Source organism: Dipteris shenzhenensis, chromosome 30, assembly GCF_047967505.1.
Source record: "Dipteris shenzhenensis isolate YYH24624 ecotype China chromosome 30, Dip_SZ_1.0, whole genome shotgun sequence".
Classification (NCBI taxonomy): Eukaryota; Viridiplantae; Streptophyta; class Polypodiopsida; order Gleicheniales; family Dipteridaceae; genus Dipteris; species Dipteris shenzhenensis.
The window spans coordinates 20,701,581-20,719,970 of NC_141625.1; the positions used below are offsets into that span (position 1 = coordinate 20,701,581).

The following is an 18,390-nucleotide window of genomic DNA, read 5'->3' on the forward strand; positions in this document are numbered from 1 at the left end:
GCAACTCCCCTATTAGGAAACATTTATGCACAGTTTCTATTCTTTCCTAGTAAATCCGAATGCTCAAGCTGGGCATCGGTAAAGGATTATTGTCTGCATAAGCATAGTGTATAGAAATTTTCTTATTTCCCGATTCGACAAATGTGTCTTCTTGCATTCATTTTGGAAGCTATATAAATCTTTCAATCGTCCCAGAATCCTCCTCTCCACACATGCATTCTATTTGTAGTTGTCGAGGAATCCTAGTCCTAGATATTTAGATGTGTTAACTATTCCAAAGGCTCTCTTTCAAAGGTGACATCAACATGTTTATTACGTGTCCCAATCACTATCAGTTTTTTCTTATCTATATTGACTTGCATTCCCCATTGTCTCCAAAACTCTCTTAGTGCATTCAAATGTGCTTGCAAGCTCTCCTTGCTCTTTGCGAAGAATACCACATCGTCTGCATAGATGAGCATGGGCAGAGTTCTTTAGACAGTGTGTTGTGATTTTAGGCTTGCCAAGACAATCTTACGGTGCTGCAAGCGAATGGGACACCTGGCTAGGGATTGCAGAAGGGGCTAGAGCAAGGATCCCTTTCAAACGCGCCCCAAGCAGTGGACTGCTCGCCCAAAGGGTGTGCAGGTCAGTAGATAGAGTCGCAGACATCTTGGGTTGAGTCTTCTGGAGGGGCTTGGACTAGAGTATAGTGGAAGAAGCCCAACAGGAATGCCTTAAGGGATGTGCCAGATAGCGAGAGCGGAGGAGGATAGAGCTAGAGGCCACTCCTTGTGTCAGAGGATGTAGGCTCCCCCCTAGCCTCAGGGGAAGTAGGCAGAGGAGACTTCAGCGAACTACCCCCGTTCATAGGAGGGTGGGACTTCGGATGCTGCTTAAGCAGCCCCCCTCCCCCGTCGTCAGCAGGATAGGGTTCTAAGGAGTCGACCCGCTGGCATCAGAATCAGAGGGTTCCACCAGTGTTAGTGCCCTCTGATCCTTGCCCCCCCTCCTCCCCAAAAAAAAGAAGCTATTGATCACCCTCACCACCTGCCCTCCTGTTTATAGCTCTCCCCCCTTCCTCGATTTTCCTCCCTCAGAGAAGGGGGCAGCAGTTTCTTGCTCTTCCTCTCGCCCCCCATGTCCCTTATCTAAAGCTTGCGGGCAAGAGCATAGTAGAGCCCTCCTCCTCCTCCCAGGTGGTGGGCTTCTCATCCCAACCCCGTTCTGTTTCCCGTCTTCAGGACACGAGTCACAACATCATCGCAAAAACCTCTTTGGGAGACTCCTCATCTTAGATTTCAAGTCCGCGGCCTCGTAGTGGGCAGCCTCTGCCTAGGGAATGCTGGAGGATCGTCCCCTAGAACGACCTAAAGATACCCGCTGCATACCCCCTCGCCCTAGAGTTGACGGTTATGATCTTGTAGCCCCTCAAAGGGATCTCGATCGGAGTGGTCGGTTCTTGTACACACCCTTTTTGGGGGGTCGGCTTTTGCTTCCATAAACAAGGAAAAGTGGACTCCTTCTTTGTTTGATCAAATGTTGAAGGACTAGATCTACAACGTGATGGAGGAGTGGATGGGCCCACAAGGAGTAGATATGTGGATCAATCATGGCAACTTGGCTACTTTTGAGCTAGGCTTCCCCTCCGAGAGACTGGCCACAAGTTATGCCATGGGCGTCATCCGTCTGGGACCGAAGATACACTACTCACAAGTCACGCATTGGTCTTTATCCCAATGTATAGTCAAGTGTCATGAATGATGTAGTGGGCCCTCAAGATTGGCTTGGAGCTTATTATGCCTTTGGTACGGAGACACACGGATTTAGATTAGTCTCCATCGAAATCCCCCTCGAAGTCTTAGCGGTCAGATAAGAGAGCTCTGTTTCCTCAAGCTTCTTCATGAGTTGGACACTTGTGAGTTGGAACATGCATTGGCTCCACGACTGTACATGTTAGCAGCCACAATACCTGATCCTTCGCCAGGAGCTTCAGAGGGTATTGGTTGGGACATCGGTGGCTTTCCTTCAGATCCAGGAGCATATGTTTTCAGCAACAGACATTCGCCGACGTCATCATCTTTTGCCAAGGAGAGGCTAGAGGTGTGGTCTCCGGCAAGAGACAGGAGTGGGGGAACGTGCATCTCAGTTTCTCAAGCAGTGTCTGCGGACGTGTTTGCTCAAGGAGACCTGGTCACAAGCAGGGCAGTTTTGGGAGGGGATTATGGTTGGGAACTCCAAGAATAGGCGCGGAGTTCTCTAGGCTTCTAGGCAGCCTTAGTTTCCTTTGGGCAAGTAGGTACGATAGACTCCTAGAGAGGCTAGAGCGCTCCTATGTGGAAAACTTGGCTCTGCATAGGGGTGGAGCTTCTAGTATTTTGGCAAGTACCATGATGTTAGACCACTCCCCAGTGATCTTGCAACGTGAGCAGCCTCAGCGAGGGCTTGTCCAGAAGGGGATGCGCATCCTTGACTCACTGTTACAAGAGCAAGAAGTGCAGCAGGCGGTGACATAGATATGGACGCAATCGGTTGACAGCCAAGAGGGAGGATGGGCTGAGTGGGCAGCAGAGGCGATTCGGAGGAACAACGAGGAGCTGCAATCCCAGGTGTTGTAGCGGCAACGGCTCTTACAGCACGGGAGGCTCTGAGGAGGGACCTGGCTTCCATTGAGTGTTTCAAAGAGTAGGATCTTTGATTGTAGTGGTTGGCATTCAGATATGAGTGCGCACGGTTGGACCTACATGATATAGAGATACGACATGTAGAGTTTTCCTATCAACTCCTACAAATCCCGCTGGGTGCAATAGGGGGATAGGATGACCATGTGTTTTTTTAAGAGCATAGGCCCTAGATCCGTAGGGATACAATTGCAGTGATTAAGTGGCTGGGACGGCATTATGCACTCGGATTCCTAAGAGATTCTTGAGATGACCACTGAGTTTTACCGGAAATTGTTCTAGGCAGAAAGAAAGAAAGAAAGTTTATTAAAGTCTTCGGAAGACCGATGGGTCTATGAGACTATGAAAAACTTGGTATAAACGAGCTGTGGTAGTGGAGCTACTAAACGAACATCCACACCAATGCAAAATGCAAAAAATGCAGAATGGTAGTACTAAGTCTTAAGTATAACATAGTCATGTCGATGGTCGACTATATATCAATCTCAGCATCATCATCAACATCATCATCATCATCATTAGTAGCAGGACATTAGGGTGGATGAGGCAATGGAGGCATGAAGTCGGCTATAGATTGCTGTCGGCCACTCAAAGGTGCAGTCCTGGCACATCTCCCAGTCGTAGCTCTGCGTCTAACTAGGGCTACTGTGACCCAAGTACCTCATGAATGAAACCTGCCAAACACCGCTGGTTTGGGTAGGAGAGGAAAGGGGCCAAAATCCCATAGCTATCTCTGAAGAGGTAGTAGAAACGCCCTCAGATCTTATAGTAAACAGGACACCTGAAGATGAATTGCTCCTCGGGCTCAACCTCCTACATGTCACACAGTGTGCATATGCGCCTCTCCCTGGCTAGTCGTTCTGCTCAGCTGCTCTCGATAGGAAGTCTGTGTGAAGAGACTCGAAATTGCCCAAGAGAGATCCTCAGCAAGTGGGGTAGGTGAATCTGCGTGTATCCTGGTGGGTCAATGAAACCCTCTGTTGTGCTATGTAAGAAGTGGTCTCTGTAGAAGCTAAACTTCACTGGGAGTTCACTCGGTCCCAACCAAGTTCGAAATGTGTGTAGCTGTAATAGTTCCTCACGGATCGGTGATAGATGTCAGGGAGAATGTTTGGAACCACATCCTGTCGGTGGTGTCGCAGAGCATGAGCATATAGCTAGAGATGCCGTTTATAGATCCAAGAGCTCTCGGAGGCTTTGCAGGCATTGCCTTTACGGGAGAGGATGGCTTGACCTAGACTTTCTTTAGGTGCTTCAGGTAGCACATTTGTGTACCCCTCTCCGGTGGACTTTTCAAGCGATCTTTGACACATGCTTGCTTCCTCAGTCCCTGAGCGGAGGTGGATTTGTTTGATCCCGAAAGGGGGCGATAGAGCATACCTGCAATAGTGGAGGCCGATCACCTTGTTGGACATAGCCTACAAGATCTTAGCTAAGGTCTTGAGTTTGCTTCTGCGGAACATTTGGTGGACATCGTCCGTGACACTCATACAAGGTTTGTTCTAGAACGTAGCATCTTGACAACATTTTTCATTTTTTCGGAGACTCTTAACTAGTCCTAGGAGGAGTCTCAGCCTCGCGCTATCCTACTCTTGTATTTTGAGAAGGCGTATGACGGGGTGGAGTGGCCCTTCCTAGAGGACACTTTGTAGCGACTTGGTTTCTCCGACAGGTGGATTAGAGGTGTTGTGGCCTTGTATGCAGGTAACTCCAGCTAGATGCTTATTGGTGGTCACACAGGCGACGCCTTCTCTCTCTCCCGCTCAGTTTGACATCTTTTTCCCATGATTAACACCTTCTTACATAGCTGGTCACATCGTGAAGGTCAGGCTTGAAAAGAGAACCCCTAGGTATGCATAGGATGCAACAATCTCCACCGGCTCCGTCAAAGGTAAACTACTCTTTCCGTGCGGCCGGTTGGGGTACGTTGAAGATCATGACCTTGGTTTTACCTAGGTTGACCTTCAACTCACTTGTCTCGCAGAAAGACTGGAGTGCGTCCAAATGCCGTTGGGGACCCTCCGACGAGGGGGAGGGACCACGTTATCCGCATATAGTCGAATCGGGATCAAGGAGCGGACTAAGGAAACCTGCGCCTATGAAGAACCGAGCTCGCCGATGTGTAGGCCAAACAAGGTCGTGATGAAGAACCGAGCTCCCCGATGTGTAGGCCAAACAAGGTCGGTGATAACAAACAACCTTGTTTAACCTAATCATGGTCATGATCTCCTTTGTCGACCCAGTCTCTGACTTTGCGTAACGTGCTCATATAGTGTCCGAACTATCTCGATGATGCTTGTACCCTAGGCCTTGTCGTAGTTTGAATAGTTGGGCTCATGGTACAGTGTCAAAGGCTTTGCAAAGCAACAATATACTATCTGTTTCTGTGCTTGGGCGTCCCTCAATGACAACTCTTAGTGTAAAGATGTGGTCGAATGTGGCCTAACTTTGCTTGCCCCATTGCTTTGACTCCCTCACACTCTACCTCTCGGGTAACATGTGCTGTTGCATAAATCTTGGACGTAACATGTTCTATCATGATGGTCCTATAATTTTTCAGACTAATGGGATCCTCTACCTTGGGATAATGGTGTTGGGGGTCGAAGTGCGGGGGAAATAGGTGCAAACCGCTTCAATGAACGGATTTGCCAAGATCGGGGCTAGGGTCGTTTTGTGAAATGTACTTAGTGTCAAGGAGAAGCACAAGATACATATATTCAAAGGGGATACTCTAACTCCTAACGTGGTAGAGGAATGGCTTAGGAAGGTGGAAGACTACTTTTGCTTATATCCCGCAAGTGGTTTAGCTTTGCTGATATTAATTTGTAGGGATAATGCTCACACTTGGTGAACTGTTGGTTGGCAAGCTTTGTATTGTCTCTCTAAGGTGGAATGAGGGGACATAGAATATCAAGTAAAAGAGATACTAGAGAAGAGCGTCATTTCTCACAGCATAGCTCCTTTTGCCTCACCAATCGTTGTGTTAAAAGGAAGTTGGCTTGTATTGCATGACCATTCATCATAGAAATCTCAACACGGTCACTATTAAATTAGGTTTCCGATCCGAAGGATTGATGATTTGTGGGATGAACTCTAGGATGCCTAGTTCTTCACTACTAAAATAGATTGCGTAGGTGTTCACTACTAAAATAGATTTGAGGTTAGGATACCACTAGAGAGGCTCATGAGCATAGAAGAACCTTTGCATATTAAAGCGCATGTATGAGTTCTAGGCACCTATAGCCCAAAGTTTTCCTTACTTTAACTTTCTTTATTATTTGATGCTTTCCTTGCTAAAAAGAGGGCATAAAAAACATATGAATGATGAACAACCCTTCACCAAGATACAACAATAGGGGAATATGTATAGGGGATGATGCCGTTTGGGTTGACAAATGTACGGGTCTCCGTTCAAGCATAGATGGACAAGATATTGCAGCTACTTCTATTTTGATGTGTGTTCGATTTTTTTTGTTAACATCTTGATTAACAACAAGAGCAAGTTCGAGCACATTGAACATCAGACGAGTGCTGGACATCTTGCGGTTGCATCAGCTCTATGCTAATGTGAGTAAAATCACTTTTATGGCAGAAGAGTTCGAATTTCTCGGGCACATTGTGGTAGAGAGGGGATCAGAGTGGATCTCGCAAAGACGAATGCATGAGGGATGGGCCAGAGATGGTGGCTGTTGCCATGCAACGCAACAGCTGAGAGTATTTGTTGGGCCTTGCCTCATTCTATAGGTGTTTCATATGCCATCTTTGCAAAAAGGGGAGCTCCCCTCATAGATCTCTTGAAGAAAGACGCCTTTTCATGCTCAATAGAAGCATAGGTCGACTTTGAAGATTTGAAATATGCTTTGACTCATGCCCTAGTCCTGGTATGTTGAGATTGTGTCTTGTCATGATCTTTCATTGTGGAGGCAGATGCCACTAGCAAAAGATTAAGGGCTATTTTAAGACAAGAGTATGAAGTGATAGCTTTCGGAAGCAGAAAGTTTGATGACAAAGAGTCACTTAGTAGTATATGACAAGGAAATGTTGGCAGTCCTACTTTCCTTCAAAGAGTGGCATCAATACTTGTATGGGAGCAAGATAATAGTCACTTGTGGACGTATGAAGTGTTTTACTCAGACAAACTGATTAGGAGTGTTTTGTGTGTGTGTCTGTTTTTTTTTGGGGGGGGTGCTTTGCACAATTCAATCAATCTTGCTTAACAAGTTGGTTTCTGCATTAACATCTCACATGTTTGACGTTTTATTGTTAATGGTTTACATGGTTATGCAGGGATGGGGCATTTCATATCTGGGAAACTGATAGTTGGGAGTCAGAAAAATGGTCTTCATCTGGCGGCCCTGTAGTGGTGAGTCATACTGCTATTTCTTTGTAGCATTATTCAAACAAATGCAGACGAGTTGTTGTTTTGAAACTTCAAGGTATTCCTTTGTTCATTCTTATTTAACCTAGTCTTGAGTTAGAGTGTGTAGGTGGTTGTCTTCTTGTAAAAGAGGAAGTTGGACGTAAGATGGCGGAAAAGTTTGGACATCCTCTTTTGGAGATTGCTACAACTAAGTACTGGAGCAAACGGAAGCATAAAACAAGTACTGGATCAAACGGAAAGAAAAGGACATGGATGCACATGCATTTTAGATAGTGAGCTCAAAAGACAAGTACACGATCTTGTGGAAGAAACCTGAAAGGGTGAAAGACGAAGCAGTTCAAAGCCAAGGATTCACTCAATGGGCAGATTGGAGCTTCTGATCAGTTTGATGGAGGTCATGCAACTAAATACAGCTAGAGCTTACAACTACAGAAAGAGAATAAAGATGGAATTATCAGCCCATTTCCTAAAATTATAAGGCACCTTAGTGTGTGGCCAAATAAAAATAGAACGATGTAGATTAAATCAGGTTCATATGTTTGCGTATTCTGTTATACGTGCGGAAAAACGTTGGCTCACTAAATCCGTGATGAGTAGATTCACATGTTTGTGTATTGTGTTATATGGGGATATAACAAAACAGTTGAGAAGGTCACAGATTTTCTCTGTTTGAGAGTGGGATAATTTTGAAGGATTTTAACACTTACTCACCAGTGCTAGGCTGGCCACGTAGCCAGTGAGTTGGCAGGTTGCGGCATGTAACTTGGCCATTCTGAAATCTAGGTCGCTGTAAGATATTCACGTGATTGTAGGGCTGTAGAAGGCCGTGTTGTTTGGAGCTTGTTTCTAAGAGAGAAGAATGGAACTGATGCTACTTGAGCTGTGGCTTAGCTGTGTTGCTACCTGAAACTATATATGTATGCTCTCTCTTAGTGATATAAAGGCCGTGTTTTGCTATTAGCTACTGCTCAACTCTTTCAATTTGAGTTGCAATATTCTTGTTGCTATTGCATTAATATTTTTTGATCTGAGATGCAGTTCTCAACTGCCTCATTTGGTATTACATCTCTCAAAATTAAAGCTTGTGAGGCTGCCTTCGTCAACGCTGATGGAGACAGAGTTTGATGTTTATCTGACAGGAGTGCAATTCTTTTCCATTGAACCACTCCATTGTCCAATTGTTGAGATCTCTGAAGGAGGCCTGTGGAGAATGTTTGCGGGTGGCATGAAAGACCTTCTGTAGCAGCAAGGAGAGCCAACTGGGGCCTCAGAAATGCAAAAGCGAGTGGATTCATTGTTCTGGGGTTGGGTGAATAGGACGAGTACATGGATACTGCAAGATTGCTGCTGACGCACGTGTTTACCTGGAGTTGTTTGGTGTTTCGATGAAAGTGCCAAATGTATCCTCAAGCAAGGCTTTTATGGCCTGAAGATGGCTCTGTTGGAAGAGCTGCCTTCATTACTCAATCACATCAAGTCAACAAGGCAATTGATTGAAATTGAACGTGCTGTTGAGTTTCCAGCCTGAATATTCAAATGCTACGTGTATTGTGCATGTTGCATCTGACCTTACTCATTGAGGACCTGGCTCAATGCTATTGGTAGAGGAAGAGCAGACAAAAGAGACCTGAACAGGCACATAATAAATGAACTCTATGCCTCTGAAATTGAGATCACAAGGCTATTGGCACCTGCAAATATTGTGAAAGAGAAGCCATGAAGAAGCAAAGTGCTGCAAGAATCAATTTCATGAGAATGAAAAGAAACAAAGGTCCCATGTGCTGGCCAATAGAAAGAGATATACTTCAACAGAACAGGAGACAGCTCTGCGGCTGTCACTGATTTTTTTTTTTTTCAAGAAAAAGTATGAATGAAAACTGCGAGAGCAAGCTCAAATGTGGGAGTACATCATGCAATGCATGAGGAAAAAAACAGCTCAAAGTGAGCTAATAAATACCCAAGGCGGAGGCTGAAAATGCCATCTCAACCCTGAAGGAAACTCAGAGAAGAAAGGAGATCCCCTCCAAACTCTGAAAAAAGTAACTTTCCTGGCAGTGGCTGCTCTGGAGGATCCCTGCACGCTCGCCCAAATGGCCATCAGAGTGTGCACTGTGTCAGTCCAAATACTCTGTCACTGATTATGAAGTTGACAAGGTCCATAATTAGTACGTATGCAAGTACTTTATCCTTATTTTTATGAAAGGCATGCAACACAGTTTACTGAGTGTTTTTTGCTTGATAGGTGTGTCATCTGGTGATAGGGTCCACAGCTGTTTTTTAAGCTCAAGGATGAGTGATCAATGGATGCAGGGCACTTTGGATTGTTTGCCAGTGTCAGTTCTCGCCCCTGCATGGGTTTTTATTACTTGGTGTGAGCAGACGTTTCCTTCTCTAGATGTGAATTTGTGTTAGTGTCCATGAGGGCATTCATTACTCAATAGTGAAGGCAGGTGACAAAACGACTCTCTGGTAAATGTCAATGTGCGCTGAGTTTATAACAAATTCTTCTGGTCTGGTTGCTCTATTGAGAGCTTTCTACATGGAAGTTGATTCCATAGTGGTGAGTATGTGTCTTGATGACTTCTTCTTTCTCACATATTCTCCCTTGTGGATGTCTAACCCTTAGTGGTGGGCACTAGGCTGGCCATGCAAGCCACTGATCTGGCATTTTGAATGCGTACACTGGTCATGTTGGAATCTAGGGGCCATGCAACTTATTCATGTGAGTGAAGATCTGTACAAGGTTGTGTAGTTTGGAGCATGCTTGTAGAAGAGTAATGGAGCTGATGGTTTTGTAGAGCTGAGGAAGTGAAAATGCTATGCAACTACCTGAAAGTACATAGTCTAGTCCCTTCTTAATAGTACGAAGGGTTCGATTAACTATGCACTAAGATTCTTCAATTCATTTTGTTCTAAGTTGCAATATTCTTGTTGCTTTTGAGCTAGTGATTAGGTTTTGTTGGGTTTTAGCTCTCAACTGCTTTTAGGAAAAACCCATATTGCTTCAGGAGAGAGAGAGAGAGAGAGGAAAGAAAAAGAAAGTTTATTAAAGTCTTTGGAAGACCGATGGGTCTATGAGACTGTGAAAAACTTGGTACAAACGAGCTGTGAAGGTGGAACTAAACGAGCATCCACACCAATGCAGAATGCAGAATGCAAAAGTGCAAAATGATAGTACTAAGTACAACATAGTCATGTCAGTGGTCGATTGCATATCAATCTCATCATCCTCCTCCTCCTCATCATCATCATCGTCATCAAGACATCAGGGTGGATGAGGCAATGGAGGCATGAAATTGGAGACAGAGTTCTGTCGGCTGCTCACAGGTGCAGCTCTGGGACATCTCCTAGTCAGAAAGTTTATTAAAGTCTTCGGAAGACTGATGGGTCTATGAGACTGTGAAAAACCTGGTACAAATGAGATGTGAGGGTGGAGCTACTAAACGAGCATCCACACCAATGCAGAATGCAAAAATGCAAAATGATAGTACTAAGTACAACATAGTCATGTCAGTGGTCGACTACATATCAATCTTATCATCATCATCATCATCATCATCATCATCCTCATCCTCATCCTCATCCTCATCCTCATCATCATCATCATCATCGTCATCAGGACATTAGGGTATATGAGGCAATGGAGGCATGAAATGGGGGACAGAGTGTTGTCAGCTGCTCACAGGTGCGGCTTTGGGACATCTCCTAGTCATAGCTTTGGGTTTAACAAGGGTCACAGTAACCCCTGTTGGTCGGGCTCCGACTCTGAACAAAGAGGGGATGTCCCCAAGTGTAATCTGCGTGTCAACCCTTTGTTTGAACTTTTGGGGCATTGGCTTTGGATCGCGATCATGTCGAAGCCTCGTCGTAGGAAGAACTCTATGATAGAGCTCTGAGAAGGATCTGCTAAGGAAGAAGTCTACTCCCGTCTCCGTGATCGAAGGATTCTCTCCCAGTGCCTGACTACCTCATGGATGAAGCCCGCCAAACATCTCTGCTCGCATATCTGCTAACTTCTCCACTCCACTATGTCCTAGGGCCGACTCAAATGCATAAAAGTTCGTGACATGTCGTTGTGACTGATCTACCTCTGCGTCTTGTGGTGCTGTCAATGTCTGCTACTGTCTGAGCGCTGTCATAGGAGCGTCTCTCTGTGATGCCCTATGCAGACCTGGTCATGGAAGTGGATCAGTCGGGAGAGTGGACGAAAGCCGTTCCCCTCTTGAAAGAGGCAGTGGTGTCGTCCTTGGATCTCATAATAGACTGGGCAGATACACACGAAATGCTCCTTTGTCTCAACTGTCTCCAGGGTACATAATTGGTAGATTTGCTGCTCCCTAGGTATGCCTACAACTATCCGTGCCTCGATCCCCAGTTGATGTGATGAGACCCGCATTTGTCGAGTGGCCATCCTTAGTGCATGTGAGACTTCTCTATCCTCAAGGTACTGGGGTTTGATGATTAGTCTTATCTGTAAGAAAACAATACAACGTCTGTGTTCAATAGATAATAGGATCTTGTACGCAAGAGAGAAAAGTAGATAGTATGGAGAATCAAAAAAATTTGATTACTGTAGAATTGATACAATAGATGGCGTTGCCTCCCAACCGTGCGCTCCTGTGAAAGAAGCTTCGATGGCGTGCTGGAAACAGTAGAGGACGGAGGCTAGATGCTAGGGAATCAGGGTTGCTGTAGCCAGATGATGAAATGGGCTTCACGGGCTTGCTCTTATATAGCCACCAGTCGTAGTCGGTTAGACCCAATTGGGTGACCGACCCAGTCCGCCCAAAACGGTCGACTGGGGGTCAGTCCCGAAATAGGCCACCGACCACATGGTAGAACCGGTGTGTAAAATAGAGCAACTAACCTACGGTATCCATTCGGCCCAGAGCCATCCGGGATCATCTGGGGATCCAAACGGGCCCCGCAACCCGAGAGTAGGCTGCCCCGGGAAATGCTCCGTCTACCCTCAGTGCGGTCAGTCATGGGATGCCTTCCCGCACTTGCATGTAGGCTCGTCGGCAGTGTGTCAACTCCGTCCAGCCATCAGGCCACACATGGCCCCCATCTGGTGTCCAAACCAGGACCTATCGGATAACCGAGCTACTCAAATGCCTTCTCCTCATATGGGGGGCTTACAAGTAGAGTTAGCTGGTTCCCGCGTAGTTACACGAGAGTGGAGCATTGATATCTAACATTATCCTCCGATACCTCAGGAAGTGATCATGATAGAACTGGATCTTGGTGGGAAACTCCTGGTCCCCTCCCCAATTTTGGGATGTATAGAGCTCGTATAGAGCTGGAGGAGGTCTAACCGTATGATACGGTTAATCTCATCACGAGGGATGGACTCGAGTGTTGTATCCATGCTGTATTGGAAGGAGGAAAGCTGATCGATCTGGATACCGTGGATTGGCAAACCATGTGGAGACACTTGCATACCATGTATCAGCCCCCCTCTCTGCTAGTTGTATGGAGGATTCTATTGCCAATCTCAGTAGTCTCTAGTGAGGAAAGGCCCATACTCAATGGAGGATAGTCATTGTTTGTAAAAGGACATCAACTTGGAGTGGGGTCATGGTGAAGTCTGCTTGCACTATCTGATGTGGGACTGAGGGCTTGCTCCGAATCATCTTGGAACCCATAATCACCTATAGCCGCTCAAATCTCTTCCACTTAGTCGCTGAGAGGTTGCTAAGGTGTTAAAAAGCTAGCCCTTCGTTGGTGGGTCCTAGAAGTGCACTTGAAAGTAGTGCCTCTCTAGTAGGGCCAAAGCTTAGTGTCCTCGTGTGAGTCGGGCTTTGGCCGCATAGACCATCTTGTAAACTAGCCCTTTGAAGACTGCCCCCAAGTATGTGTAGGACTGCACTATCTCTACGGGCTCACCCTGGTAAGTGAATCTATGTCGATGTAGTATAGCACGTGAGGTGTTGAAGATCATAACCTTGGCCTTTCCAAGGTTGATTGTCAAGTATAGAGCGAACTCACATAAGTATGTCAAACCCCTGGATATGTGATGGGTATAGGCGGCGTCTCCTCAGATAGAAGTCCCCATCCAATGGTAGGGTACCCCAATCAAAAAGTCCGGATCACTTCCTCCATCTTGTGTGTGAGGAAAGCCTGCCTCTTACGACGTGTAAGTCGTCATGCAATCCGCTATGCCTCCTGTGTTGGGATATGGCTCAAGGCTTGCCCCAACTAGGACATGTGCTGCACATTGGCTCGTGGGGAAGGATCTAGCTGCCGCGTCCTATACCACTGAGACAAGGGTGAGGTCTGCATGATCTCCAAGTAGATCCAGGAGCTTGTGAGCTAGATGACTTACGTAGGGTAGATCAAGAGCATGATCAAAGTTGGGGGGGCGGGGGGGCAGGGAGCGAGGGAGGGAGAGAGAGAGATTCCTGTGTTGCAAGAGGACCAAGTAGATTGAAATCATACTTCTTCTTTTCTGTGCTGTAACAGTTGCAGGGAGAATAAAGTCATACTTCTTGTCCATCAATAGATTCTCCTTCTCCGAAAGGAAGACAAACAAATTTCATGAACTATAGGTGAGAGTGAAAGTTGCTGAACTTAGACTGAACAATCAACTTCTCACTCAGCTTTAGATGAGGAGTTAATCTCTATTCAGATGTAAGATATGAATAAGAAGCTTAATGGAGAGACTCAAGAGAAGCTTGAAGGGAAAGTGGAGCCCTTTAAATACACAGGTGCAAAAGAATAAAAGAACACGCTGAAAAGGTAGCTCAACTCAAAGAAGTGCATGATTGAAGGGCTACTAGATGGCTGGAATGTCGCAGAATATCCTTGGGAAGAGATCTAAAAAGACTCACTAAAGCTTTACTAGGTAAAGAGTGGGCATAATTTTTTTTTCCCAATTAAAAGACTTCTGTGAAGTATGAAAAAAGCCTCAACAGCAAGGCTCATGGAAAAAGTGCATCATGCATTGCATTAAAAACAGAATTACCTGAGTGGGTCAACAACCTGCTCATAAAAATGAGAAAGTACAACAAGGTTGAAGCTCAAAATGCAACCTCAAACTTGCGGTGGACTCCAGGAAGAAAGGGGAGCCACTCCACTCTCTGCGGAAGATAGTGCTCGTGGCAGAGACTGCTTGAGAAGACCCGTGCATGCTCAACCGAAGGCATTAGAGTGTGTATAGTGTCTGTCCAAATATCGTCCTGAGTGTGAAAAGGGTGGACTTTGGAGCTGTCAAGTGCCTCTGGATTTAGATCTCCAAATATGCCACACTGAAATGCTCGCTAAGATCTTTAAAGAAGGATCCACAAAGGCATGTGCGGGTTTGTAAGGAGAAAGAGGGAACATCATCCAGCGAGCACGACTCGACTAAATGTCGTCGAATCGAAAGAGCCCAAGAGGAGCTATGCATCTCATAAAAGATCTGAGGCCCCAAAAGAGAACGCAAGCCACGGAGCCCCAGGTGATGAAAAATAAGGGAACGAAAGTACTCAAAAGTGTAATAGTCTCCTTCGAGATGACCTTTTTCTATCTGCAATTCTATAAACAATGCTGGATGCCATTCTCCTCACTAGAAAGGCAGCAAGGGCAAGTAGGGGCTGATCCAAACTTGGACCTCGATAGGTTCAGTGCAATCCCTCTAAGAATAGAAAACCAAAAAAAAATAATGATTTTTCTATTCCTGAGGGACTTGAGAGTCTTCTCCAAGAAGATCTCTACAAGAAGATCTCTACAAGACTCGTCCCTCTTGAAAGAAGCAGTGGTATCATCCTTGTATCTCATAATAGGCAGGGCAAATGCATAGAATGCGCTCCTTTGTCTCCACCACTACTGCTCTCTAGGTGTGCCTGTGGCCCTCCCTATCTCAATCCTTAGCTGGTGAGACGAGACGCACATCTGTCCTATAGTAATCCTTAGTGTGTTTGTGACCCTCTTTCCTCCGGATACTGGGGCCTGGTAATCATCCTATGATCTCAGAAAGTGGTCGCGGTAGAATTGCATCTTAGTGGGGAAGTCCTTGTCCCCCCTTCAAGTCCATGATGTGTAGAGCTGATGTAGGTTAAACCGTATGATACAGTTGATCTCATCGTGGGATCTAGAGGGTCTAGGCATCCAAGCTGTACTAAAAGGGTGGAAGCGATCCATATAAATACCTTGACTATGAAACCATTTGGATATGCGTGCATACCAAGGTATGCTATCCCCACTCTCGGCCAATCGTCTGGATGACCCTAATGCCAATCTCGATAGTCTCCAGCTAGGCAAGGCCCATACCCTAGTAGCCATGTCACTGTCTGGAAGATGCATCAATTTGCAGTGGTGTCATAGCAAACTCTGCCAATATGATCTAGGGGGGGGGGGCGAGCGAGCCACAGAGAGAGAGAGAGAGAGAGAGTTTATTAAAGTCTTCGGAAGACCGAATGGTCTATGAGACTGTGAAAAACCTGATACAATGAGCTGTGGTAGTGGAGCTACTAAACGAGCATCCATACCAATGCAGAATGCAAAAAAAAGCAAAATGACAGTACTAATTCCTAAGTACAACATAGTCATATCTCGACTAGATATATCAATCTCAGCATCATCGTCGACATCATCACAACCATCATCATCATCAGCAGGACATCAGGATGGATGAGGCTATGGAAGTGGAGGCATGAGGTTAGCAATAGAGCGCTATCGCCCCCCAAGGATGCAGTCACTCTTGGTTGTAGCTCTGTGTCTAACCAGGGCCACTGTGACTCCCGTGGGTCAGGCTCCGATCCTAAACAAGGAGGGGATGTCCCCAAGTATGATTTGTGAGTCAATCCTCTGTCTGAGCTGTCGGGTCACAGGCTCCAAGTCACGGTCATGTCGAGGCCTCGCCTTGTGGGGGTCTATGTGATCTGGCTAAAAGAACGCCGTGATAGAGCTCTGAGAGGTATCAGTCGAGGAAGAAGTTTGCTCCTGTCTCCGTGCTCGGAGTATCCTATCATGCTGTTTGAGCACCTCATGAATGAAACCAGCCAAACATCGTTGGTCTGGGTAGGAGAGGAAACGGCCAAAACCCCATAACTATCTCTGAAGAGGCAGTAGAATGCCCTCGGATGTCATAGTAAACATGACACCTGAAGATGAAATGCTCCTTTGTCTCAACCTCCTGCATGTCACACAGTGTGCATATGCGCCTCTTTCGGGGTAACCGCTTTACTCTGCCACTCTCGATACGAAGTCTGTGTGAAGAGACATGGAACTGTCCAAGAGAGATCCTCAGCGAGTGGGGTAGGTGAATCTGTGTGTATCCTGGTGGATCAATGAAACCCTCTGCTGTGATATGTAAGAAGTGATCTCTATAGAAGCCTAGCTTCATTGGAAGATCACTTGGGCCCAACCAAGTCCGGAATGTGTGTAGCTGTAGTAGATTCTCACGGATAGGAGGGGAGAGAAAGGAGCATCCATGCTGTACTGGAAAGAAGGTAGTCTGTCCATGTGGAGCCCTAGTCCTGCAAACCATCTCTCTGTTTGTGCATACCAGCACCTCTGGTCCCCCCCTGCTGCAAGTGCCATAGAAGAAGACAGTGCTAGCCATGGTATCTTGCTACGCCTAGATGTGTATTCCCCATACTCCCTGACTCGGTACAAATACGTAATTACTTGAAATGCAACATCTAGCTGTAATGGGGGTGACCCAAACTCCGCCTGAATGATTTGGTGAGGGACGAATGGCTTACCACAGATCATCCGTGATAACATGAGAACCTGGAGTCGCTCCACGTTGGCCCACTCTGTATCCGACAAGTTTGGCCGTCAACATGGACTGCCATACATCCCTGTTGGGCGGACCAAGGAGTCAAAGAAACCCTTTGGTCCGTGGATCCTGAAAGTGAGAGCAGAAACATTGTCTCTCTAGCCTAGCCAATGAAGCATATCCTTTGCTCAGGCGTGCACGCATCGCGGGTCTCATAGTGAAGATGGGTCCAGAAAAGACGACCCCAAGATAAGTGTATGATGAAACTACCTCAACAGGGGACCCATCAAATGTGAAATGCTCATCGCGCATGACGGCTCGAGATGTATTGAAGATCATAACCTTGGTTTTACCCAAGTTGACCTTCAAATCATGAGACTCGCAAAAGGACTGTAGTGCGTCAAGGTGTCTCTGGAGCCTCTCTGCTGAGGAGGACAAGAGAGCCACGTCATCTGCGTAGAGTAATATCCGGATCAGCGTGCCCGCGAGGGAGCAACCTACCTCACCCTGTGCCTGCGTCACTATCTCAAGCTCCTCGATGTAGAGGCCAAACAAGGTAGGTGATAATGGGCACCCTTGTTTGACCCCGATAATGCTCGTGATCTCGTCTATCCAACCAGATCCTGTCCGGACTCTGCTTGAAACTCGCTCATAAAGTGCCATGCTAGCCAAAATGATCTCCTAGTTGTAACCCAAATCTGGTAGGCGTCGTATGAGGCGGGCTCTCAAAACGGTGTCAAATGCCTTGGGGAAATCCACAAAGCAACAGTAAATCCTTTGCTTCCATGATCCATGGTCCCATGATCCCAAACCGGCCTGTCCCGCTGCTCTGAGTCCTCGACACTCCGCAAATCTGTTGAACTCAGAATCAAGTACTGATGCATAAATCTTGGACATGACATGTCCAATCATAATGGTCTTGTAGTTCTCCGGGTTCATGGGATCCCTTGCCTTGTGGATGGGTGAGATAGTGTTGATGGTCCAGGTGCGTGGAGACCCCAAGCAAACGGCTTCATTAAATAGCTTGCTAAGATCGGGGCTAGGAGCTTAATCCCATATGCAATGAACTCAGTGCATAGTCTCTCATGATCCTTCGCTCGGCCATCATGAAGTTTCATTACGGCATCCTTTACCTCCCCCCCCTCCCTAGTGAAGAGGGTACAGGACGTGGGGCGTGGCATATGTGATAGGTTAGGGGCTGGTTGATTTGGGATATCATAGAGCGTGTGTGCATAATCAGATTACACCTGAGTGTTAGTGAGTGGTGGGAGGCATCGTCCCTCTAGAAATCTCCGCCAGAAGTCCTTAGAGTTGTTATTGAACAGAATGTTTAGTAGCTCCTCCTTGTTCCGACGCACGAAGTCAAGTTTCTTCCTACGTTCCAGACGATGGTACTCGCGTAGTGTCTTTGGTTCGCCCGGAATGCTGTTTTTTGTTTTGAATCTGAGTTGACGGCGTAAAGCCTTATACTTATCATCGTACCAGTTATTACAGGGTACGGTCCTAGGTGGTGGTGAAGTGGGTGGTGTGGGGGAAGGCGTGAAGAGTAGCCTCGTGTAGTGAGCGAGTGACTAGGGCAGCACGATCCTCTAATAGGGGTATAAAGTCAATGTATGCGAGAAGTATGTACAGACGGCCAGAGTAAG

General features: G+C 46.4%; 1 protein-coding gene across 1 annotated transcript in view; it reads left to right on the forward strand.

Moving 5' to 3' along the window:
- LOC147881825 (Transducin/WD40 repeat-like superfamily protein) overlaps window positions 1-18,390 on the forward strand; it is a 76,996-nt gene that overhangs the window by 19,347 nt on the left and 39,259 nt on the right. The window contains exon 9 of the mRNA XM_087401671.1: window positions 6,948-7,023. Within this exon, the coding sequence (XP_087257797.1) occupies window positions 6,948-7,023 (76 nt within the window). The remainder of the gene's footprint in view (window positions 1-6,947; window positions 7,024-18,390) is intronic.